Source organism: Neodiprion pinetum, chromosome 6 (genome assembly GCF_021155775.2).
Source record: "Neodiprion pinetum isolate iyNeoPine1 chromosome 6, iyNeoPine1.2, whole genome shotgun sequence".
In the NCBI taxonomy this organism is placed as follows: domain Eukaryota; kingdom Metazoa; phylum Arthropoda; class Insecta; order Hymenoptera; family Diprionidae; genus Neodiprion; species Neodiprion pinetum.
Window position 1 is genome coordinate 22,030,158 of NC_060237.1, and position 26,221 is coordinate 22,056,378.

Genomic DNA, 26,221 nt, shown 5'->3' on the forward strand with positions numbered 1-26,221 from the left:
CATATACGAAGCATCCATTTCATCTCGTTCAAAATTAGCGCATCCGTGATGTATTACAGTTACTCTGAATTTTTTTTCATCCGAATACTTTTCGAAAAATAAATTCTGCTCCTCCACCCAACGCAGATACTTCACTTGCGACCAGCTAAAACAGCGTTTCGATTCTATGCCTATGAAAATTCAAGATCGAAAGAGCAAATGAAAAGTTGTTGGAATAATTATGAATACTAATGTTATGGAATACATCGAGTGCGCGTCGAATAGAATCCCATTTCGAAATGAATAATTCTTCTCTTTTCATATCATAGCTAATCCAGTAATATAGGTAAATAGGATGGTTGGAGGTGGTCGGCGCTGGCGGAAGGTGATAGGGGGTGGTCGAAAGTGGCCATTGATGGTCGGAGGTGGCAGGGGGAGGTAGGAGGTGTTCGAAAATGGTAGGACATTTCATAAGTTAAAGTCGACGATGATCCGGTGCATCAATTTTATCGTTACAGATTTTCGTTTCCCATGAGGCATAGAGTATTCAACAACGATAATGCAGTCCTTAAAATTCATCATTCATCTCTGTCTGGAAAGCTGATTCGCAAGGCGTGGTATTCTAGATATGTCAAAACTAAGCTAGCGGCACGTGTTTGCATTATTAGAAAAATACCTGTACTGTAAATACACTGTTTCTAATCCTTTGCTACATTTGGTTTAATCCCCATGCTTCCACAGCACGAATAGTCGGAAATGTTTTTGATTATCCATAATAAAATAACAGAAGTAACAAAGCTTAAATTTATTGTTAAAGCTCCAATGAATACATCAAACTGCGGTCGAATTCATTTATTATTTGCACATGACCTCTGTACATTTGATAAATTATTTCTAAATACATTGAAACATATGTATTTATAATGAAATATCATGCAATGGGCTGTGTAAACTATAAACTATAATTTCTATCAAATAGCTGCTTTTATGTCAACAGGGCTTTGAGACTCAGTTAAGTTGGATCTAGATTTTTGCCATCGTATGTAGGACATTGGGTTACAAGAACAAATGCGAATTACAAAGAACTCCGTATTAGAGATAAGGATATTTTAGTTCAAGTATACCTATACACAGAAATCCGTATGTGAATATACTAAAACCTCTGTGTATACCTCTCTGTATATGTATATGTATATACGCATGCATAAGTATACATATACATATATACACATACATGTACATAAATAATTGCCAAGAAATTAGAAACACTCACAACTTGTCGCAAATAGAGTAAAACGTAAGGTTAATAATATACAAATTACACAAACGCACCATAAAACGTGGCAAGGTTAATCCTAGTGCAGTGATTGTATAAACTAAAGACATATACATTTACATATACATGATATAAATTAATAATCTAGAAAAGAGTATTTAGAGAGCTTATCTAATTCCGATCTTGTCACAACAGATCATTAACATAATCAATATACGGTTAAAGCTGTATTAGCTACATTCACAATTAGAGATAATATTTTTTAGCCATTTTTATAGTTATTTAATTTCTTGTACAACAATTTTTCAAACTTCACCGCAAAATGCCCAACGAGTTCTCGTAGTGCAAATACGAGTCCAATTACCTTACAGATGGCATTACATTGATTTTTGCCTTCTCGCGTCGAGTTATAAATACAGAGAAATCTCAATGAGAGCTCATTTCTATAAGATTTATTGCAGTGCTATATTCGTAGCTGTACCTGTTATTCTATATTATACATATACTGTCCTTAATTTTAAACACACACCACAACAACGGCTGAAAGCACAATGGCAAGAAGAGAGGAGCAATCTGCATCTTAATAAATCTTTTCTTCTTTATACGTAGCACAGCGATGTCACGTCGGAGGATATGTACTAGTGGATCACTAGGTGGGGCACAGAACTGAAACATAATTATGTTGAAAATCTTCAACATCTCTTACAGAAAGTAGGTACGTTGCCAGAACTTATATACCAACAATGAATATTCATAGAGGCTATATTCATAAATACTTACAAAAGTGAATTGAAATAATTTATTGTAAACATGACAAATTTGAAAACTTGTAGACGAAATATAATTACAATTGTCATTAAATATTATCAAACTGTTTTACTCACCGTGCACAAATCCTCGTTCACCTTGTTCTCCTCGTCTTCCTCGTCCTCCGCCTTGTCCATCTCCGACCACCTCCAACAGCCACTGATAACCACCTCGGGTTATACATTAAATAGTAATAAATATTTTCAGTATAAGAACACATCATAAATATTGTGTAAGGATTAATATAATTAAATAATTGATAGTAGAATAAACTTCACTAGCACATTTATAGCTACTGAATTTGTGCTTGCGCGAAAAATGAATTGAAATATTTTATTGTAAACATGACAAGTTTGAAATATTTTAGATGAAATATAATTACAATTGCCATCAAATATTATAAAAGTGTTTTACTCACCGTGCACAAATCCTCGTCCACCTTGTTCTCCTCCTCTTTCTCGTCCTCCTCCTCGTCCACCTCCAACCACCTCCAACCACCGCCAACCACCCCCAACAACCACCAACACCCACTTCGGGTTATACCTCGAATACTAAGAAACATTTGCAGTATCAGAACACATCAAAAATATTGTGTAAGGATAATTATGATTTCTGTATTGACACATTTTAACAAGAAGATTATGAGAAAATTATAAAAAATTGTAGAAATTTTATTAGCGCAATGACAGCTACTGAATTTGAGCTTACGCAAAAATGAATTGAAATAATTCATCGTAAACATGAAACAGGAACCCCGGAGCGCTTGTCCTGGAACTCGAGTTGCACCAAGAAGCGGACCCGGACCGCAGAATCCAGGAGGTAGAGAACCCGGTACTCGAAATCTGCGGAGCGCGATTCTCATCCGTCCGCTCTACTGCGCGGTTGTTTCCAGACTGAGGAATTTTGGCGGTCGACGATTGCTATAGATCGATGACGTAGAGGGAAAAAAAAATTTGGGTGACGTCATTTTCTGAACATCCGAGCATCCAAACATTGGTTTCGAACTTTAATACTATGTATGACGATGCACGATGTATGACGTATGATGATATCATGTGATGTATAATGATTTTAGTTTTCACATTTCATACAAGAAATACGCACTTTGTCTTTCCTGCCGATTCCAGAATCAAGCGACTTGGCCCTTCGATGGTCAGCCGTTGACTAAAGATATATCCTTCAGTTAACGGGTCAGCTAATAACGCTGCCGTTCTGCGACAGTTGTATGATATAAAATTTTACTCGTACCTTTCAAATGTGTGTTAAAATACACTGAAAGTTTTAAGAAGCTTCGTTCGTTCTCTCTCTCTATCACCTTTTTAGGTCTTTAAATTACGACACTGCGTTAAATACTGTCTGATATACGGAGAATCCATTTCATCTTGATCAAAATTAGCGCATCCGTGATGTATTAAAGTTACTTTGAATTTTTTGCCATACGAACACGTTTCGAAAAACAATTCTGCCCTTCTACACAACGTAGATACTTCACTTGCGACCACCTAAAACAGTGTTTCGATTCTATGCATACGAAAATTCAAGATCGAGAGAGCAAATGAAAACTTGTTGGAATAAATATAAATAATAATGTTACGGAATACATCGAGCGCGTGTCGAATAGATTCCCATTTTGACATGAATAATTCTCCTGTTTTCATATTATAACCGATTATTGTAGGTATTCTAGTTTGTCTCCTGGAAAATTATAAAATTTATAGTATGTATCACGTAATAATCGTAGATGGATCATGTATATTAATATTGTACATGGATCGCATATACAGCCTGCATCAAGTCGAAATCGGTAACTCTCTGATGTTCTGCAATAAGTTCTCAACTCTACTATTGGAACATCTCAAGGGGCGCAAGCGCACGACGATTTCCGGTTGTCACACCAAAGCCCATTAGAGCAACTGTCCTTATTTTCTTCAGTGAACGCGTCACGTAACCGATGTAGTTCCACAGGATACTCGGTGAACTCTAAAAGCACAACAATAGTGCTTGTAGTACGCTATGGTTATGCTTGCACGCACAGACTTGCACGCCGTCGAATTTCGCCATTCGAGCGTCGTTTGCCGCCCTACAGTAAGCTAACGTGAAAGTAGACTGGCTTATCCTTTTCGAATTCAAGTGAATTGTAAACAATACGCATCCTTGAGACCAAGCTGAAAAATCTTTGGCAATATCCAATCAGAGAGTTTTGGAAGTCAGACTCATCTTCGTACCAAACAAGAAGTGCTAGAGTATAACATTTTTTTCACATCGAATGTGATTGTTCAATTTTCAAATGCCTTATACCTCTAGTAATTTTTACAGTATTCATAATAATTGTTAAAATAATAGAACCTAATGTACGTCATATTTGTTATAAAATTTACACGATGCAATCTAACATTGTTACTAAAGCGGGTCATTGAGATTTGTAATTCATCGTAGGTGCATACCTGTCAAAAGCTCTGACGTACACCCTTTGGAAGCTGACGTTGAACTGTGCAGAGTGAATGCAAAGCACCGGAAACCATGTACCGGTTGATTGGTTCCCGCGTCAATTACCGCGTTTCTTACGGAAAGGTATGGAAGATTTGTTGCCCGCTTACGCATGCGGATAATGAATTTATTTGGACGCTATATCAACGAAACTTTGCCAGAGGAATCTATTCGGCATAGTATCGATGCACTGCGAACAACATAATAGAAGTTACGGACGGGAAAAATAGGATTATTCAGTATTCGTTTTCGTGTCTTTTCAGCAGTTAAAGCCATAAAATTCGAATCAGATTCGGAAAATTTATTGCACGAAAACAAGTAGGACTATTGCAAATTTTGAAGAATTTCAATAATGTAGAAATCAGCTATTTAATGCGCTATGCCGACATAAATTTACGAGAAAAGTCAATTACGCGCAGTCCAAATCCGCTGCAAGTAATCAGAAAAAAATTACAGCCAAAAGAAGGAGAAAGACTGTCGTAATTTTTCTGCTGCTGGTAAAATCTTCGTGAATTTCCGCTGATATTGCTACGCACAATTTAGTTCGTTTTTTGCGTGCCTGGGGATCCAATTGATCGAAAAAAAGGTAATACAAATCGAATACGAGACGAAGAGTTTTACGCTAAAAAAAAATTGAGGCGTTTGGAATTATGATTTGAAATTTTGGTTGAATATCATAACGCTGAAATCGATTTGGTGATGCATTATATCGACGTGATTTTACTCAAGGAATCGATTGGGCGCTGTCTTAATACGCTGCGATCAACGGATCTAGAGTTACAGCTGAAAAACGAAAGATTTTCTTCCCAATATTTCTGCTGTGGTCCCACGCTCTTTTTAGTGCGTTTTCTGAGTTCTTGGTGGTCCAATTAGTCCGGAAAGGGTAATACAAATCGAATCTGAGACCAAAAATTTTCGACCCCAAAAATGAAGAAAAAAGTAAGGCTTTGCCCTTTGCATTTTTGGCGAAAATTTTCGCGATTTTCAAAAGTGCTGGAATAAATAATTGGATGCACTATTCCGACATAATTTGGCGATAGGAATAGATTGCTTGCAGTCGAAATACGCTGTAAGCAACCGAGCAAATGGTTTGCCAAAAAATATAGAATCGCGTTGAATTCGGTTTGGCCTGTGATATTCGTAACGTCTGTTTTGCTTTTCTGCGGGTAGAATTGAATCAGTGGATAAGGACTCCTGCAATACGATATTCAGACAAGTTTTTGGCTTCAAAAATCAGAAAAAAGGAAGGCTAATTCCTTTCAAGTTTTGTTTGTCTTCAATCTGATAAATTGAAGTTAAAAATGGAATAGTCATCTGCAACGAGCATCGTTTATGAACGAAAAATCATCTGCACTTAACAATAAGATAATATATAAGCTCTACACTTATATACAAGAAAAGATAGAAAGTCGTGAATACTTCAAGTATGAAATGATAACGTTTATTTATAATCAAAGAAAGTAGAAATAACGTATACCTATGTGATTGCAGTACCTACATTATTAAAATATTGTTTTCACTATTTGCTCTAAAACAAATACATTTTTTTCCTTACATATTTGGCAAAAACCTGATGAAACATATGAATCTACTTGGGCCATAAGTAACATTAGGAATGCAGGTGCATTCATTTACTGAATTAATACATTACAAAAATTATGCACTGACAATGATTGGAACAAGAAAAGGATTGTTCATCGGATGGCTTAGGTTTCCGCTCCTCGGAGGATTCAAGAGAGACATTCGAAATTCTCAGATAATCGTAAAATAAATTATTTTATTGAATTGCAGGTTCACTGACTAAGTGACAGTACCTTGGCTCTGTTTTGGTAGTGAATAATCCTTCGAGACTTATAGCGTGTTTTATTTAGTACAGATTTATATGTAGATGTATCATTGTATCGTCATGTTTCAAAAAGAATCACACAACCAGAGTGATAGCGGTGTTCTATAAATAATAATAATAATAATAATAGTAATAATAATAAGGATTCTTTACCAGTTCACGACATACTGTCTTTATCATTTGTTCGAATAAAAAAATATAATAAATCAATTAAAACACGCATGCTCGTAAAGGGATAAATATCTTCAAAAAATGCTAATATTAGCTTCTTATTCTTCTGAAAAAGGTATTCGTTTTCGATTAATTATATTTAGACAATTTACATACTTTATCAAAGATTTGCATACATGATCAATTGATTATAAAATGACTATAAAAAATGTAACGAGATTAGTTTTACTTGGTTTTGGCATAAAAATAAGTATGTTGTCTCCATTTTATATGAAACATGAGTTTTCAAACCAGTGTAATTGATACTTTAGTACATAAAGTGTAAGAACATTTCATACTTTACTCTGACGTACAATGTATTCATACAATCATAAGAATGTAAAATTAAACGAAAATAAAAATAAAAACAAATAAACCATTTGTCTTGGCGAGTTTTGTGTAAACAGCCAGAGTTAATTGCCTACCTTGGATTTATGTGAGCACGGGAAATCTCTTCCGCGGAATAATGTTTTATAACAGTGCAGATATTTAACTGATACTTTCCCAGGACTCCCCACTGGAACTACTAGTAACTGAAGAGTGTCTGCTCTTCTGAGGTAAATCAAAGTGCCAGCGTTCTTGGTCAACGTCAAGGGAGCCGGCAGTTTGTACGTTTGCCAAAGGTGGTCGCGCCTTAATACCCAACGTTGTCGGTCGTTTCTTCGGATTTTCATCTAGCATCATCTTCAGTAGGTTGTACTATTGAACAATAAACAATACAATAATGATGCTATAATTTCATTGTACACGCGATAATTGAAGTATAGTACATACCTCAGCAGTATATTTTAAAGAAAAATCTGATGGAAAGATAGATTTTCTTAAATCTCTGAGGGCAATAGTTCTTTCCATCTCAGTTTTGAATGGTACTAATAGTTCATAGAGAATGATGCCCAGTGAATAAATATCCACTTTGTAGTCATAAGCTTGGCCAGTCATTTGTTCTGGAGACATATACAAATGAGTGCCTACTCTTGCAGTGTGTACAGTATTCTTAAACTTGTTTATTTCCGATCGTTCATCGGGGACTTCATCACATCCAACTGTCATTGCGGTTACAAGTCCAAAGTCTCCGATCTTTACTTTATCATCGAACGCAAAAAATATATTTGAGGGCTGTAATGATAGCAATTTTCATTGTATGTTATTTTAAACAAAATTCAACGACTGATGAGTAAATAATAGTAAGTATCAATGTAACATAGTTGCTGACATGACTAATTTTTAGTTTGGTTCTACCATGACTTTATCTGTTTAATATTCGAATGCAGTACCTTCAAGTCTCGATGGATCAGGCCCTGTAAGTGAACATATTCAACAGCGTCCACTATTTGTCGAAATATTTTTAAAGTATGCTGGGTATTCCTTGGTTCAACTTGTTGCTTCAACCATTCTCTAAGACTGAGTCTTTGGCACAGTTGCATTTGTATGTACAGAAACATTTTCATCGGCTTACGTTTTACTGATTTTGTCTTATTATCTAAACTCAATGAAAGTGAACGCTTTTTATCACTTTTACCTATCTCATTCTCACTGTTCATTCTGATAGCTTCATTACTACACAAGCTCGATTTTGAATAAGATCCATAAGTATTACAGGGAACACTAACTTTAATATCGTTACTCAAATGCGATGTTCCAATAGGATGTTTACCCTCAGTTAGGTCAATCATGCTTGCAGTTTCTTTATTCTCGTCTGAATTTGACTTTTCAAACACTATGAAAGAATCACTATCATCATTGTGATCGTCTAGTTTATACGCCTCAAAAGCACTGTCGATCGATGAAGGCACATCGATGCACACAGAATCACTAGGTTTCGAAGTTCCAGGAGACAATCCTGTAGAGAATTCAGACGGTGGAAACTTTTGTTTATCCACCCAGTATTGATCGTGTTCTTCTTGCCATCCCATAGGAGGGCATTCCAACCAGGCATTAAAATAACGTACGATATTGTGATGATCCAGCTTTGCCAAAGCCTTCACTTCACGCATAACCCGTTCTCGAGAATCTCGGCTGAAAATACGTCATCAGTGTTCATTGCTTAATGACTGTATATATAATATTTATACAAGATGAAAACGTGTATGGTTACGTGATACCTGTTTTGTAGAGCGATCCGTTTGATGGCATAATTGCAGTCATCTATTTTGTTTTTTGCCTCAAAGACAACTCCATATCCACCTTTTCCAAGACAATCGATCGGCTCAAAGTCTGTGAGATACCGTGACTTAAAATCCGAGCCATTGCTGATATCCGTTTGGAGTTTTGTGTCATTTATTTTAGTTTCAATGTGCCGTTCCACGATCAACGGCTGCATAAGATAACTGATAAGTAATGTTGAATGTCTATCATAAAATTATTCACTTAGATTGAAAATCACACATGGTATCATGTACCTATCAAGTTCTGTAATCAGCGTGATTTTTAAATCCCTGATCCACACTAGAAAGTATCGTCTAATATGTCTCGTAAACTAATTATGTTTAACTTATCACAATTGCAGTTGTAAACGTTAACTGACCGGTAGTATTGCATCTCTCGTAGGTGTCGTAGCATTAAGAAGTCGTTGAGTAAGCATAAAATTGAGAAGTGCTGCAGTAGTTATAGATATTATGACTACCTCTTTCCTGGAAATAGAAGATTGATATGGAATGTTTAACACGGTCTAATGTATCACTTAGTTAGTAATGCTCGGAGTGTACAAATTAATATCACAAACAGTGTTTGCTCGTTTAAAACTTGAAGTTTTATTGATGTATTAAATATGAAATAACATTTCTAGATTTCAAAATTCCTGCTGAACTTGAGGTTTAAAAGTGCTTTTTTGCCGTTGAATGTATAGTATAACATAAGAAGTCAACTTACCACCAATACCAGAGCGACACTATGATCACTCGCACAGGTGTGTCATCGCCTTCATTCAAGTAGTCAGTGAGAGAGAGCTCTTCGATGCCTTCAGTTGCTATATCAGGAGTTGTGCTATTATTACATTGTTTATTGTCTTTCAAATGCAAATCGTTATCTGTGTATAAGTAGTAGCCATTCCCATTGACGTATGAAGAAGCATACAAAACAGATAATGCTGTGGTTTGCGATTCATCTGTTGAGCCCGACACTTTTTGTCCTACTTCTTGCTCTTCGACATTTTTGATAGCCACGGCATTGCCTGAAATAGTTGGGTAAATAAGGGGCCACGAATCGTTATTGAAATTTTGATAAGTTGACAAAAACGTGAAAAAAAAAATTAGAACATTCCAAAGTATATTAAAAACGTACTTATAGCAGGATATGGCTGCCATGGAAACTTTGGTGTATGTACAACTTTTTTTGGTGAAGTATCTAACATTTCGTGAAGAGTTTGGCTTTCCTGAATGTACAACTGCTTCTCATGCATTCCCAAGTAGATACTGGGACTTAGTGAAGATTCACTACCCCAAATCCATTGGGAACCACTAAACAGATCTACTTGTTTTAAGCTGTCATAAGTTCTGGATTCGGTAGAGTAATCTGCTTGCCATATGCTTACAATCGGAGAATCAAACTACATGCAATGAAAAAATGTAGGCTCACGTATTTATCAAAATCATCACACATCGGAAGGTAAAAAAATAAATTCAACCATAAAGGAATGGTGAATTTCTGAAAAATGGGAATTAAATTCAAAGAAACTTAATAACATAATAAGGATATTTTAATTTATACGAATTTATAAACGAGTTTAATGTAGTAACATCAGTACCGACCTGATGTTGCCATAATACAGCATCTGGTTGCAGTTTATCAACAGCCAAAATTCGTCCCTCTGGGACAATGACTTTCAGTTCAAATTTGAGATCCAATTTTAAAGGTGCCGGTGCATCATCATGGCAGTCAAGATCTTCCTGAGGAACCAGAGATAGAGCGTGCTGTCCAACGCTAAAATTCCACCTGTTGATACAAGTACAATCGTGCGTATTTTTCAATGAGGTACAAATCACGTGGCAAATTATTTGCATGTACAATTGTTAAAGATCAACAATTTTGATAAAACCACCTAAAATCAATCGTTAACTTCCCAGTAGGAGATAAATAAATCGTCTGGTATGAAGTGACTGAATCATAATCATTTCCATATTTCTTATGCCAATTATTTCAAATGTGAAAACATTTTTTACCCCAAATTTTGAAGCATTAATCAACTACCTTTCGTGACCTGTCCGAGGTTCAATGGCTCTGACGGTCTTTTGAAAACGTTGAATAATAAGTACTTCTTGATCAATCTGATCGTTCCCATCTGTTTTGTTGGTGCATCCGTTGATGTTACATTCGTATAATATCTGCCCAGTCAGACTCGATACACCTATGAAGATATACACCAAGTATTGAAATCATGTGATATGAATCGCAAGGATTCAATAGCTGTAAAGATCGTGCAGGAAAATTTAATGTATGAAAATACTAAGCCGATCTCCAATTTACCGTAAGATCGAGTTTCCTTTCCACCAGAGAAAACTAAATCGTCGGTATATCGATACGATGTCTGTAGAAGATTGTCAGAATTTATCGGCACCGCCTCGACATTTTCACCGTCAAATTTGTACAGGCCGCCATTCAGTGATGGAATCAATCTGACCCATTGACCATTGTTATTCAACTTTAACAAGAATTCATTGGATATTCTACCAGTGGTTTAAATAATAGATAAGTAATAACTGTTTATCGATTCATCACATACTTCTCGTCGATGAATGTTGGACGACAACATCGGACTGTCGTTCAACTGTACGGACCATTGTACTTTCCCTTGTTGGGACGTATCGAGTGCCGATATTTTGCCATCTAATGTACTGACGAATACAAGACTGGAATCAAAGTTGTTAGTAAATAAAAAATAATAAATCTCAAAAGATTCTTAGCCATAAGCTGAATACCTATCACAGCATGAAACTTATTTCATCATGTCAACGTTGCATATCTTAATCGTTAATTAGAAATAATAAATGAGGAACAAGGGATAAACATATTGTTGATACAACGAATTTTGAAGGATGATTCAAAATTTTACCTGCTGGAAGGCTTATCAGATGAAGCCTGACCACAAAACGTTAGTTGTTCGATTTTTACATCGTTACCAAGAGTGGTGCAGGTCAATAACAGTAAAATAATAAAGCTAAGTGACTTTCCTATTCTTAATTCGCCAAACATTTTTTATGTAATTAATACATAATGATTATTTAAATATACCATCATGCATGGAATGATCGTAAGTTTTTTTTAAGTTTATTCGTAATCTGACAGTTTAGCTGACGAAAATATACGCATGCGTTCACTCGAGAATATCACCCTGCTTTTCCATTCGGTTTGGCTGGTATCCTCATTTTGATGCGCCAATTACAACAAACCATGTTGCGCCTTGTGTTGATCCGATTGGTATGATGATGGTAAAATAGGATGTAGACTAACGTTCTGCCGGTAGTTTTAAAACTATTTCTACGCTCGGTTGGTATCTCGTACACCTTGAGCCCTCGCTGAGTAAAGCAGATTCTCTTTCGACCGCGCTTAAACGTTGGAATTTAAACATACGTTGTATGTGGAAAAAGATCCTGACGATCAATTTTTTCCGCCAACTTCTCATTTTAGCGAGAATTCATTGCCTTAAAATGTGCTAATAGTTCATTTAGACATGTTCTTTTCCATTAGAGTATTTTTACGCGAGAACGATATAGAATTGATTATGATAGCCATTTTGTTACAGTGAATATGAACCAGAAATTTTCAGTAAAATAAAGAATTTTTTCCTAAAACGTTAGTGTTCTGTGAACGTTTTCAAAGTATCATATTCGGTAAATTTTTTTCTGTAGAAGAATTGATTACTGTTGCGAAAGGAAAGTCAACGAAGTGAAACCGTAAGTTTAAATCATTTTGCGAGTAAACATACAAAACAACATTTATTTTTAGCTTGGCGATTTCCATTAAATTGACGTGTTCAATACCTCGATAGTACTGATTTGAATTTTTCAATGTAGTTTTGTTCGCTTTGGAAAACTGTTTTGTCGAAGTGTGTTTAATCGTGCTCCCAATATAGATGCGAATAATTTCAGCATCATTGTAAACTTCAGGTTGATGCACACCCCGAGATTACTATCAATCAATCAAATAATTTGTGTATATTTTCCAGGACGCGCACCAAGTGATGTTTTTTGAAATCTCTGATTGAACGTATGTAAACATTCGGAAAATGTGTTCGATATTTTAGAGAAGATCTTTGGTTGCTTTTAGTGGTGCACTTTTTTACTCGATTGCCAACACTATTCAAGTCTAGGAATTCTGCGATGACTCAAAATCTGACAAACTTTCGTCGCTCTAATACTCAAAAAATTTTACCTGATTACTCTTGTTTTTAAACTATGGTGGTTCTTCCGTCATAATTAATACATTGACGATGTACCCTCCTGTGGTATAAACATCAGAGATAAATTGGGAAAAATCATGAACCATTCAAGGAATGAGAAATCAGGGCTTTCACCCTTGAATAAGGGAGAGGAATGCGTGTCTACAATGCGCGATATAACATGCGCGTACAGCGAATGGAACCGTCAATACGGGATATTAAAATGGCGGAGAATGTTTTCCTGCGAAAATGGTGTGCAGCACGACAAATATTCTGGTCTTCGTTAGAACAGATTACTCACGTACATCAGTCATTGACCCGAGTTGGAAATTTTCAATTTTACATTTCGCTGTATATAACTGCACCAGTAAATGGACATTACAATACCCTTATCATAGTTGGTATTATTTTCAATTTTGCAGATTAGCACGAGTTTTTTCGTATATTCATTTTCTATTTTCATAATTCTAGCCATCCTCGCGCTCAATTTTTCCCGTTTGCGGGACGCAAAAATCATTCAGATCGTAGGTAATATTGATATGCCAGTAAAATGATGGAAAACTTTTTTGCTAATATTCCTCGAAACGGCGTCTCGAAAATTACGGCTTTCAAAAAGTTTCCATTCCAACCACTAGCGGGATGTAATCACGTAATAAAAACTCCACTTAATAAGCGGGCGGAGAGCGCAAGAAGAGTGTGGCTCGAGTTGGAACAACGGTGGAGAAGCTTATAAAAATGTGAAGTAAAAAAAACTTTCTCTTTGTACTCTCGGAGCCGAGGTACGGCATGTAACCACAAACACTACACAAAGTACATGGTTGCTACATAATAAATACGAATATTACGTCTTCATTGGTATACCAGGGTCCCTACTACAATCGTGAATTTAGATTCCAAGAAAATCCCAGCAGAAAAATTTTTTAAATCTTTTTTATTAATTTTTACAGCATGAGGTGACTAAGCGTTGAATTAAAAAAATGTACATATCTGTAGGTATCACGCATATGCTACGGAGGCGTGACGAATTATACTTTCCGTCAGAAGGCCGCGTAGTACAAACAAAATGTCTCAGTTTTCGAACAAAATTGTATTATTTCAACTTTTACAGAATAAATCAAATTGTTCCAGAACTTTTCGAGGACTTGAGGAGCAATTTTTGTTTTTCAGCATAATCCCAGGATTTAATGATATTTAAAGAGCAGTAAAGAGACAGCCTCTAACTGCCTGCATACGGTTCTATCCGTAATTATATATAATCGATCGTTTCGTTTCGTCCAACACCTCCGGAGTAAATGTTCTGCAGTAGTCTGTATCGTGATTCATTATCATTTAACGATAAAATTAGCATGATACCTTTATGTAAGTACTACAAATTAACTTTGAATCACATACCCTTATCAGTTGACGAAACAACATCGTAGATATGTTGTTTTTTTTCCTGCAGTGGATGGGTAAGATAGCTTGACCTACTTTGGCCATGCCCAAGTTTTCCATCAAGACAACGTGCTTACGTGAAAAAATATATTATTTCAGATAAATATTGATCTATTTATATTCCACTTGCAAGGAATGTTTGAGAAACGACTGAGAAACAGCATTTGAAAAATTTTATGTAACTAAAATATAACGAATCGAAAATCGTTTGTTATGCAAGCACATTTACAACCATTAACCAACGTGTAACCGAAGGCAGCAAATATGAAGCTCACAATCCCGGGCAAGCTGCGTTGGGCTACGGGGTAAAGAGGGAAGGAATGGATTGAGACGTAGAGGGCGTGTCCAACCCCTGGGTTAAGGTAGCCTTCGGCCAATGATAAGCCGGGATTCCCCACCCCGTTTGGTTCTCCCCTACGCTAATTGCCCTGGGTTTAATATCGCATATGGAATTGAAAGGGGCTGTAAGGTAGGTACCTACGTACCTACGCGAGAGTGTGCGAGGATTTGCGATTCAACCAAGGTTATAGAGCCCTCCAAGGCGGGGTAACTGAGAGAAAAGTGCCCGCGACGCGGTATAACCGCAGCATAAATCAAAACGGTGCAATTGAATTTCAAAAGTTATATCGACCGATACTCGATATTTCGTTGCTAAATACAACCGCGGATAAGATAAAAGTATTTATTAATACCACCGTAATGACTGAAAATATGCTATTTTGTAAATAACTCTTTGCTGGGAAAAATCTCACCGAAATCATCACGGCGCATTTTATGTTCAACTAGTATTTAGGAAGTTAAGCCAACGAGTTTCCCGAACATCAATTCTTGTAGAAGAAAAACAACATCTGCAGGCTTCGGGCTATCAGTGCTTGAAAAAAAGCAAGAAATTCACTTCGAATAAGTTGACGGACAGGACAGATATTTTTTGTAGGGGCGGTATTTCTTTCTCATTTATAGTCACGTCTGCGAGATGTTATGGACAGGAATGGCAGGTAATTTCCTTATTCCGAATTCCGGAACACAAATAAAAGACGATTGCCGAGCTGTACGGTCGCTCTTTATTCGTTAGCCAGTACCTTACGCTATTCGCTTATAAAGCAAAGCAATTATCTGGATAAAATACTCACAGAAATTTCGGGCGATAAATCCAGGTCCGTAATAAGGGTGACTCGCAAGTCATTCGAACGGGGAAGAACCGGGAGCCAGGAGGCGACGAGGGTGGATATCGGCTTCAATAGAAATTCTTTCGCCTCCCCTATCATCTCTGTTCCTCCTTCTTGGCCCCTCGTATCTTTGCCTTCCACACTCTGCTCAGCTCCTCGTCTTTACCCCCGCCCCCTGTGAATGCTTTAATTTAAACATTTGTTGTAAATCTACAGCAGTCCAGCTAAGGACTAATAATCTGAATCGCCGAAAGCGCGCGAATTGCAAATAGTTGCAAACGGGTCGAAAACATGGGTGACAAGTGTTTCGTATCTCCGCTAAATAAGTTTCTCTGGCCATCGTCAGTTGAAATGGTGTTAAAATTGAACACTGAATTCATCCCTGGCTGGTCCTTGTCTAATTCAGAGAGGTTTCCGTTTCGAATATTTCTGAAACTTTATCGAAGATGTTGAGTTTGCCGACGAGCACCAGAATGGACTCGAACTTGTGAACTTTGCTTCTTACATAATGAAACGAAGCCGCAATTACCGTAAACTTGAAATTTATGGTCCAATTTTCACTTCATAGAACAATTTTACGTAATAGGTACTCGCAGATTATTGCAGTCTAGTGATCACAGCGATGAATGTTAAATGCACCAAAAATGTTGTTTATAAATGATAATTGGTAGGAAATAAGAATTGTAGGCAAGAAAAACGTCAACTTATTTAAAAAATAAATAAAAAATCCCTGTATCTATTAAAATGAGCGGCTCATCCTGCAGCTGGTATAACTATTCGAATCGCGAAAAAGTTCCATTAACCTACACTCTGGTATAATTAAGCTCTTGTCCCAACTGTAAAGCTCCTTGGGTGGTTTTCTGAGGTACTGAAATTCCTGCACGTCAGTCAAGAGCTAATGAGCAGGGGGCAATTAGGTGAACCCTGCAAGAACCGAGTTAGTGAATACGCCGCAACGATACCGCGTCTGGTGCAAGTTTAGCACAAGTCTATGGGGTTGAAGTTGAATTTTATTTCCACAACATTGAATTCTATATACGTATAATTACGTGAAACGTAAATGATAAATTTTTCGTATTGGCAGGGTGAAACAAAAAAAAAAAAAAAACGAACCGAAAGCGATTTAAACCCTCGTTGAAGATTAAGATTAAAAGTCAGCAGATAAATATAAGTGATGCGAAAAAGCAGATTTAACCATAATAATTTTGAAAGAGATGCACACCGAGAGCTTTCCCTTCCGAAATTAATATCATAACAAAACAGGCGCTGAACTGGCGAAAAGCACAGTAATATAACCTCATCATCATTAACTAATGCGACCTAATTACCTGGAGGTCTAAGACGCGGATGACATTATTGTTCGCGAGGTAAGAGGCAAGGCGGGGTTCGTCCCACGGAAGACCCAACCGCAAGCTTATTAATGGGGCTCGGGAAGCAAAAAGCTAACTGACTCCTCGCAAGTAAGACCAATCTCCCGGGGGTTGAAGGCGTGGCTTTCCGCTACGAGGGATGGAGCGTCGACCAATCGGAGTTACGCGTCTCCGGGGAAGAGCGGAAAAATATTGACCACCGGATTACGTGGTCCATTTGGGGGTTGCGGAGGTGAACGCGGGGTGATGATTGGGGGAGAAGGGGCAAACACCCTGTTGGTACGGGATCATTAGCTCAAAATCCACAGCCTCGGACAGTGACGGAAGCGATCTCCGTGCAAGCGTTATTATTCGCGATATTTGAGAGAAAAAAAGACATTGAGGTGAAACACAAGTGAAATTCGCAAGCTACTGTGACTTTGGTTTAGCGTATTAGCGATGCTTTACGCGTGATAAATATTTCTAGGATAATTTATACTTATAGTTTAACGTTTTTTCGTGAGCTTCAGAGGAAGAATTCGATTGACGAACGATAGCGGCCTGAAATATGTGACTAAGATTGAGGCTTTCTGCACGTGGGTTGAAAAATCCGAAGATTTAAAATGTGTGTCAATATTCTGCGCAAGGAGATCTGCGACCAGATTTTTCAAAATTTTCGGTTCCGCGGTGCCTTTAAGTGAAAGAACAGTTGCGTAGCTGTGAGAACATTGAAATTTCACAAAGATCATACAAGTGTGATAGACTTGCGGTCAAAGTACAGTGAAAAAACGGAACCAGACGTTAGGATGAGCGCGAATGAGCCGACGGCGCACTCGGCGGCCGAAGATCTTTCGGACAGGAGTAACAGCAGTAATTCGGAGAGTCAACTTCACGCATTTAAGGAATACGGAAAAATTAAGGAGCTGAACCTGTCACTGAACAAGGCGAAAGAATCACAGCCAAATAAATCAAAGGAATTTAGTTTCAACTTGGAAGGCGGTCGACGGCACGGAATTTCATTCGGGAGTTTGGCCGCTGAGAGATTGACGAAGGACCTATCCGTGGCGCTGGATAAACCGAAAGAGTTTGACTTCCAGCCTGAGAAGATCAAGGACCTGTCCAGCTACTCGTTGGACAGGTCCGAGGACACCGACGCATCGCTGGACACGACGAAGGAGTACACGCAGAACTTGAGCAGACCGAAGGAATGCAAGGACGTCATATACAGTTTCGATGGGATAAAGGATATCCACTTCCCGAGGGAGAGCAGAGACGGCAGAACGAAGAATATCCACTTTCCCTTGGAAAGGAGCAAAGATATGAACTTCCAAAAGGCGTACAGCAACCCCCCCGACAGAATAAAGGACTTCAACTTCGCCCTGGACCGAATGCGAGACACACACGTCGGCGGACTCGCTCTGGAACGGCTCCGCGGCGGTTCTTTCCTCGATGCCGCTGACTACAGAAGTTCCCAAATTCAGCCCAGGGACGAACTCGAGGCGATGGCGATCGAAAGGATGCGTCGTTCCCATATACTCACCTCGGATATCACACCTCGGAATTTACCGGCCCTTCTTCCTCATCAGCACTCGATTACCGAGATGCAGCATTCGCAACAGCAGCAGCAGCTACAGGGAAAGTCGTTCACGATCGACTCCATTCTTGGACTTCGGAATAACCAGCGGGAGAAATCGCAGCGAAGCCAGCAACACCCGTACAGAAGACATCAAGGTACGTTGGCACTCCGATCATTTGCAGTGTCTATTTGTACACGTTTCGTGATAGGTGCACTTGTCCGAGGTGCATGGTGCGCATGGTTTACTGGCTTCACTCGCTCTCTTGACACGTGCACAATCGCCGACGTGGTGCCCGATTTATTATCACTGCGGACTCAACGAGTGCGACGTGACGTGACATCGAGAAGAGAAATGTTTTGGAAGTTAAGGCCTCAGACACACGTTTCGGTTGAACTTTCATTGTCAAAATAGTACAAGTTCTTGTTTGGAATGTTACCAAAGTCAATGTCGCCGGTGTGGAATTCTCCCTTCAAACTTTTTGGAAACAAATGCTAATTGAGTTATCATCATTCCGCTGTTTAATTAGCCTGTATATTCATCGTTGTATAAAATTAAAATATCTGACAAATTTTAGTTTACCCTCAGCATCAATACGAAAATATTAGAAGCTGTAAAGTTTATCTAGACAAGCACGGAGTCACGGATGTACAGGTCAAATAATAATTAAATTCCGATGTCTTACCCTCGATTCCGAAAAAGCTCACTGTATTATAACCGAGTGTTTTTGAAACGTTGGGCGATACGAATGCAATGGTCATAATATTTTACTTACTTCCATCCCCTAAACGAGGAATGCATTCTCAGGACCCACGGTTACTTTCTTGGTAAAGCTCACTTTCGATATTTTCTGACGTTCCAGGACAGGAAACCTCCGCGAAAAACGGATCTTCGGGGTCTGGCTCAGTCAACAGTGGAAAGCTGAAGAGGGTGCGAACCATCTTCACGGCCGAGCAGCTGGAGCGTCTTGAGGGCGAATTTGCCAGACAACAGTACATGGTTGGACCTGAGCGGCTTTACCTTGCACACGCGTTAAAATTGACAGAGGCGCAAGTGAAGGTCTGGTTTCAGAACCGACGTATAAAGTGGAGGAAACTGCATCACGAGCAACAAAGCCAACGCCTTCACGAGCTTCACTCACATTTCTCGCCGGAACAGGAAGTCGAGGATAGCAACGAAAATACCGACTGCCAAGACGCTTTTAAGCCAGATTGTCCCAGGGCATTATTCGGGCAGAATTTTCACGGAGAGGTTGAAAATAACCGTGCATCGAACACGTAGAATATATAAATTTCACTAACTCGGTTTAATAACGAATTACCAAAGGCACGACATCCAAGTTGGCGGACGCCTAGAGATTATTTTATGAAAGAAAAGTGTGACTGGTATTTCACATGTTGTAGTGATCGGAAGATTGCAAGTGATTCGCTTGTACCTATGGAAATTGTGTGTGTGTACAAAGTAGGAGGCTAAAGTTTTTTCCAATTATTAGTGTGCGGACTTAAAATGTACAGCGGACATTTCGCGGTAAATTTGTAAATACACTTTAAATCCAAGTTTGTAAAAAGCCCACGTACAAACGTACGATACATATTTCATTCGCGACGAACATCGGTTCGTGCAGTATAGACGTGTGGCATAATTCGTGACGCATTTTCACTTGAACAATCCACCATAACCATAACGTATTAGAAGAAACAAAGATATCAAATTTCAAACTCATAAGGGTGTGATAAATACGTTCACAACCCACCGTAAATGAAAATCACATTAATCTGAGGGTTGAAAAGAAACTAATCAACGCATCGCGAATAATTCGTGTCAGCTGTAACGGACAGGAAAAGAGTACCAAGAAGTACGATTGCTCGTATCTATTCAGAACCCAATTAAGCTCCCAATTGGATCGGTGACGGGCATTTAATCGATACCTCCGCGTATCTAAATTCGCTCAAGATAGCGTGCAGGAGATTGAAAACCGTCGTATCCAACCCCTCTGAAACCCTGGACACGATCAGCGAGCACACGGAACCGTCACCGGTGCCATCAACGACCATGGATCAAGTTGACCTCGACGCACAATCTCCGACGAATAAATTACGCAGAGGAAGGCACGCCGCTTCGTACTGGCCACCCTGGGCCTCGAGAGTACCAGCCGACGGAACCGGTGCCAGTGATTCCTATTGGAAGGCCAATCCTCGAGCAACGCATTCCGTTCCGCGTGGTCACGAGCAGAGGTGCGTCGGACGAGCAAAAGGGGTGCCCTGAGGTGGAGAGGGTTTTTTGGATATTCATATTGACGCGTAATTCTTCCAGGAGGCAAGAGTACCGGGCTACGGAGCCGGTGACGAGCTGCTACTCGGCTTCGAACACCTACAGACCGAGACATCGAACTCAAACCCCTGTACCACCGAAGCCACCACACGTCGCCACTTCGGATCAAACTTACAGGGTCTCTCAGCACAGCTCGCGAACAGCCCGGAACAAATTGTTGACGACGAACAACGTTGCCGTTGTTAGAAAACCGTACAAGGACGAACCCGAGGAGTACGAGGAGACGAAGTACGGCGAAACGGGCATCAATTATGCCGAGGAGAATGCCGAGGAAGATGCTGCCGACGATGGTAATCACGATTTGTCGTTTCTGCATTATATGTTTATGCGAGCACCAACTCCGTTGGGTACTTTTACAAGTACCTCGTGTGCCGGGAAGATTTGATTTGATACGCGCTACGTTCTTTCCAGTCGACGAGGATCAGGAAGAGGCCTTTGAGTTCAACGAAAAGGACTACGAAGAGCAGGAAGCTGACGACGAGGTTGACGACGAATCGGACGCGTTTCAGGCCCAATTACATCGCGTGCAACAGAAACTTGTGCAGAAAGCGCCGACTCTCAGGACGCAGCATCAACGTCACGCGGAGCATCACCGCGATTTTCGGAAAGCTCAGCATCAGCAGAGTCCAGTTCAAAAAATGTACCCTGATCAAAAACAGCCGAGGTGAGTTATCCGCAAACCAGTCCTCGGAATCGTTCCCGGATCGTTTTATTGCACGAGACTGAAATTGTTTCAGGTTTTACTCTCGTGACTTGGAACCGCAACAGCCGATTATTGCCAACGACACGTCGTACGGCGATGCTGCGGACACAATAACCGACGAAGATCGAACGCCGCCATTGACGCCTACGAGAAGATCTTCGTCGCGAAGGACGTCGGAGACTCACCACGGCATCCCGCCATGGATTTCGGCGAGAAAATCCCTGGATCGAAATCGAGACCGAGTAGCCTCACCTATGATTCCAGCGCAGCATCAGCATCGGCAGCACCATCATCAACATCAGCACCAGCAGCATCAGCAGATCCGAGGACACAGAATGGCTAAGCCAGAAATTGAGTCTCTGATGATGCCCGCGCATCAGTCAAACGCCACGACGAGAAAATGCTCCATTTGTAGAGGATCGACGGCTCCAATTACCGCTAAAGTCGGCTCGTCCACAAAGGGAAACTGCAGACTCCAAGAGTACAGAGCGTTCACCATTAAAGGACCCCGAGGTAACGCTGCAGCACTTTTCATACCCACTTCAGTTCCTATACTATTGACCAGTGGATTCCCGGACATATTCTAATCATCTCGATAATCCCATTGATCCGCAGGTGAGGACGGCGAGGCCGAAGAGCAGATAGTGTGCCCTCATTGCGCAAGGAGGTACAATTTGCTGGATGATTTTCGGACGGGATGCGATCCGGCTACTCACGAGGCTTCACCATCACCTTACTTTGGCAGACCTCATCGCTCCCAAGCTCAGCGTTCATCGGCGTACAACGACTACACCGAGAACAATTTGGCCGTCGACGAAATGCTGGCTCCTTACACTTCGGGTCAACCACGATCCAGCATCACGGACTGTCCCGTTCCACACAGGGAGAGGACCCGGCACTCGATGCAATCGGCCAGAAGCCCTTTTCGCGGTGAAAGTTATTACGAACCATGATTAAACGAGGGAGTCACCTGCTTCAATTTGGCCGACGTGTAAGCAGTGCGAGACATGGCGGACGAGTTGAATGAACTTCGAAAATAGTTGGAAAAAATTTATAGTCACCTGTTTGTCTTCGTCTGGCTGATTCTCGAAAGTCCTCTGACGATGATTCTGATGTAGGATACGAAAGGTCGACCGCGTCTCGTGATGTTTCATGTCGGCAAGTTGAAGCTGAATTTAGGGAAAGATTTTGAAAAATTAAATACAATATGAAAAGAGAAGTAAAAAACATAAAATCAATGATAAATATAAAGGAAAAATATATATAATTCTGGTTTGAAATTTTTTTGTAATTAGCACTAACGTGATCGTCGTTTGTTGGCGTCCATTTTTTTTTTTTTCTACTGTTTGTGTGGTAAACTATGCGTCGGTCGTACAGAAATATCCAGTCGTCACTTCACTGACTAATTTATAGCAACGATACTCCCGATGGATGGATTGACTGATACGTCGATCCTGTTTTTGTTTTTTGTCATTCATATGTGTGCGTATGATAAATTTTCCTTATAAACAACCCGCGACGTCGTGATTTTATACAACAAACATTGTCACTATAGCGTATCAACTTTATACGCATAGAATAACGAGTGTAGAGTCCGTAGTTTGAAAGGAATAACGCATATCTTGTATAATGTTATATAGTGGTGAAGTTTACAGAGTAAAATTAATCCTGATCTGACTGCACTTCATCGTACATAAAAGTTTCTCCTTTACCTGGCATGCGGGAAATAAAAAATGTTTTGTAAATATAAATTTAAGGAGATGAATGGATTAAAATATCGCCAAGAATAAAATCGTACTGTCCTCAGTGCATTGAGAAAAAAAAACATGTAGTTTAATTGAATTTTTGTTCTCCCAACGTTTTTTTTTCCACTTTACGGAAGAAGTTTAAAATTTCTAGGTGTTTTTATTACGATCGGTGATGAAATTTCAAACTCGGTGAATGGAAGAATACACTTTTTACCTTACAGGTATAGTATATAATATCAACTATCGATTATCCATCAAATTGTTAACCGCGGACAGTAGACGGGGAAAAAGCGAAGAAATTGAATAGCTGAACAAGATGAAACGCTTTTTTTACGCGACTGTACGACGGCGACCGGAGAAGATTGATTTTTCCGTATAATGAGAGAGGCTGCTTTTTTTTATCAAAAATGAGAACACAGGCGACTGAGTATCATGGCGGCTAAAACAAAAGCTCCGTAACGCCTCCCCCATCCCCTATATATACGTGCCCCTCCTCGACCCCCGCCCGCAAGCTCTTCCCTTCGCTTTTGTTTAAATATTAATAACGTACAGAAACTCTGTCGCTCCGCGTCGAGGCTGTCGGCGCTTTGTACAATTAAAGTTAATATCGTTATTATATTAACGGTGTGGTAGTAACGGGGTTGGTCCGTATTATTTATTGCGCGCTGCGGTAATAATCGCTGTAAGGGGCGAGGGGGGTCAAGGGGCGCGGCGGTCTGGCGACTGGGGGGTTGGTTGCAGAAGAGCAACGCGGGGCACAAGTAGCAGGGGTACGAGACCGGCCTGCAGGAATTTGACTGACGTGAGGGAAGAATATGTAGGTATACGCGTACAAATTGTTTTTGCGTTGTTTGGGACACAGCGGACCGACGGACGGACGCTTGAACGACGCCGGGGTGAGGCTCGTCACTGCCTCTTTTATTAGGGGTGATAAATTAGCTTTGTCCCAATGGAATTCTTCGATAGACAGAAAAACAAGCCGTTTCAATATCGTCGAGAACCTCTGCGGGCCTGTACAATCTGGGGATTCGCGAAAATTTATACCCATGGAACAGCGAGATGGTGAAAAACTGATGGTTTCTGTCGACGATAGGAACGCTTAACGCAACTTCAAGTTTCTACTTTGAGCCTTTCGTTTAATGGGATATTATTGTTTCCGCATCATACCTGTACGTATACGAGTATAATGTGTCGCCTTGAATTCATCCGAACTCACATTGTGTTATTGATTCGGAATAATTATTGATAATTCTAGCTGACGTTTGAAATTTTATTTCTCTTGTGATGAAAAAATTTTCATAGAATTTTTGGAGAAAAATTACCGTCCAATTCGCGACGTTTAAACAAAGCTCGAACCGAGTCATAGAAAACGGGAGCACAACAAAAATTTGAAGATAAATTGTCGTTACGTGATTATCGTTCGTGGGGAGGTAAAATGTAAACTTACACAACGTTTGTTAGCACGGAAAATTGGTATCGAGAATCGCAGATCCGAGTAATACCGAATCGATACATCGGGGGAAAAGATTCTGGGAAACGGAGCTTAACTCCAGCGAATAACGGCGAACGAGAACGAACGAGTAGAGCAAAGCAGATCAGAGCAGAGCGTGCCACGCACGTTGGCCGCGGTAAAAATCCTGGCAATAAGCTCTCATATCGCGGTGGGCAACGCAACCCCCCCGAAGAGATAAGCTCCGCCCTTCCATCCTCTCCCGGATTTTCCCCACCGTCAGCTTCGCGACCAGGAATCCGTGGCATTCCAATTAGCTCGCGAATCAAAAGAGCCGGGGCTGCCTTTGTGGCGTCTCACCCCCACGCGATGCGTTCTACCTGCGTCCTTCCCTCTTTCTCTGCACCCCGGCTCCCGTTTCTCCAAATCTACGAGCTCCCTCTCTTTGTCTCTGTTCCTCCGAGAGTTTCGAACAGTTTTGTATCTTTCTTCAACGTTTCACCTGACTCACCATAACACTAGCCGAATTCGAGCTTCTTCCTCCGGAGCTCTACCACTTCTATGAGCTTTTACTGGGCTAGGGATTAATCGAGGTAGAAATCGCATCTTCGAGCTTCGGTACCCCCTAGAATTGATACTGTTAACGTAACGTCGTTGTGAATCGAGAATTGATATTTTTTTACCTCATAAGTATTATCCACAAGCCATTTAGCTCGACGAAACTCGGGCCCAAGTGGTAACTCGTGACTAACTCTCGTGGCGTACCGATAGGAACTGACGTTCAATTCCGACCGTTGTATTGCCATGTTTACGTCCACGAGCCTGGCTCGTGATGTTTATGTTTGGCCCGATTATCTGTCGACGAGCCTGGCGCGTCATATTCATGTTCGGGTCAAAATCTTCATCACGAGTCAGACTCGTTAAAGCACGGAAAAGGGTTAACGTGATTTCCACCGTTCGATTAAATCGATCTATCGGGTCAATTTGAAACAGTTGATTCCCTTCAGCTTTGAATCCCATTCCCTGTCACTCCGTCTTTCTGGTACAAGTGGCTCGAATTTGACGAACAGTTCGCTTATTGGCTTGCCGTTGTTAAACCGGATCGTGCGTCCGACCAAAACGACCGCGACTACTGCACAAGTCCGTGTATTGCTCGTAATAAAGTATAATCAAAGTAATTATGGAGTCGGACACGCGAGGCTAGACGCAGCTTCGTAAAAGGGGGGTAGCTCGCCAAATACAAAACGAATATCTGAATAGTAATTTAGTCGACCCTTTAGCGACAGTCTTAATTTCGTACGCGAACCGAAGCAAAGCTCAGATCTAATTCCTCGAGCCTTGCTGCAGACTCGGGTTAACGAAGCTAGCTTGGTAAAAGCACCCCTCCTTAAACCCTTCCGCCTCTAAGGAACGCCTGCTTTAATTATTAGAGCAGTTAATCCGCCCGTTTAAAACGATCAAGAAATTCTCTTGCAAATTAATACCACC

The 26,221-nt window shown here is 40.0% G+C and overlaps 2 protein-coding genes and 2 long non-coding RNA genes across 7 annotated transcripts; 1 reads left to right on the forward strand and 3 right to left on the reverse strand.

Moving 5' to 3' along the window:
- Nucleotides 1–826: 826 nt before the first annotated feature.
- Nucleotides 827–2,593, reverse strand: LOC138191106 (uncharacterized). The gene is made up of 3 exons (XR_011177403.1): nt 2,481–2,593; nt 2,140–2,221; nt 827–1,921 (listed from the first exon to the last, which is right to left on the reverse strand). It is a non-coding gene; the product is annotated as an uncharacterized lncRNA (long non-coding RNA).
- Nucleotides 2,594–5,990: 3,397 nt separating this feature from the next.
- On the reverse strand, nt 5,991–11,956 carry LOC124221435 (pancreatic eIF-2alpha kinase). 4 transcript variants are annotated; one of them, XM_046631450.2, is made up of 12 exons: nt 11,653–11,956; nt 11,323–11,449; nt 11,067–11,241; nt 10,791–10,947; nt 10,352–10,535; nt 9,885–10,149; nt 9,474–9,774; nt 9,130–9,235; nt 8,708–8,919; nt 8,216–8,621; nt 7,380–7,721; nt 5,991–7,304 (listed from the first exon to the last, which is right to left on the reverse strand). In XM_046631450.2, the coding sequence occupies exons 1-12, from the start codon at nt 11,790–11,792 to the stop codon at nt 7,095–7,097; spliced, it is 2,625 nt and encodes an 874-aa protein (XP_046487406.1). In that variant the 5' UTR covers nt 11,793–11,956; the 3' UTR covers nt 5,991–7,094. The 4 variants fall into 4 exon arrangements, with proteins under 4 accessions (XP_046487406.1, XP_046487405.1, XP_068993174.1 ...); XM_046631449.2 differs by having other exon boundaries at nt 5,992–7,304; nt 7,880–8,621; XM_069137073.1 differs by having other exon boundaries at nt 5,992–7,304; nt 7,880–8,621; nt 11,931–11,947.
- A 3,592-nt stretch (nt 11,957–15,548) lies between these two features.
- Nucleotides 15,549–25,490, reverse strand: LOC138191170 (uncharacterized). The gene is made up of 4 exons (XR_011177521.1): nt 25,417–25,490; nt 25,245–25,358; nt 22,597–22,704; nt 15,549–15,753 (listed from the first exon to the last, which is right to left on the reverse strand). It is a non-coding gene; the product is annotated as an uncharacterized lncRNA (long non-coding RNA).
- Nucleotides 17,734–22,748, forward strand: LOC124222323 (uncharacterized). Its single transcript, XM_046633144.2, has 7 exons — nt 17,734–18,658; nt 19,364–19,752; nt 20,455–20,735; nt 20,815–21,122; nt 21,244–21,496; nt 21,570–22,048; nt 22,151–22,748. Exons 1-7 carry the CDS (start codon nt 17,734–17,736, stop codon nt 22,486–22,488), a joined length of 2,973 nt encoding a protein of 990 aa, XP_046489100.2. The 3' UTR covers nt 22,489–22,748.
- Nucleotides 25,491–26,221: the final 731 nt, after the last annotated feature.

Excerpts from the sequence above, each read along its gene's own strand:
- LOC124221435 (XM_046631449.2), bottom strand. The coding sequence starts at position 11,792 with ATGTTTGGCGAATTAAGAATAGGAAAGTCACTTAGCTTTATTATTTTA. Across the intron at positions 10,536-10,790 it reads CCTCGGACAGGTCACGAAAG|GTGGAATTTTAGCGTTGGAC; the intron begins GTAGTTGATTAA and ends TTGTATCAACAG. Across the intron at positions 8,622-8,707 it reads CGGATCGCTCTACAAAACAG|CCGAGATTCTCGAGAACGGG; the intron begins GTATCACGTAAC and ends ACGTATTTTCAG.
- LOC124222323 (XM_046633144.2), top strand. The coding sequence starts at position 17,734 with ATGAGCGCGAATGAGCCGACGGCGCACTCGGCGGCCGAAGATCTTTCG. Across the intron at positions 20,736-20,814 it reads CCGCGTGGTCACGAGCAGAG|GAGGCAAGAGTACCGGGCTA; the intron begins GTGCGTCGGACG and ends TAATTCTTCCAG. Across the intron at positions 21,123-21,243 it reads GGAAGATGCTGCCGACGATG|TCGACGAGGATCAGGAAGAG; the intron begins GTAATCACGATT and ends CGTTCTTTCCAG.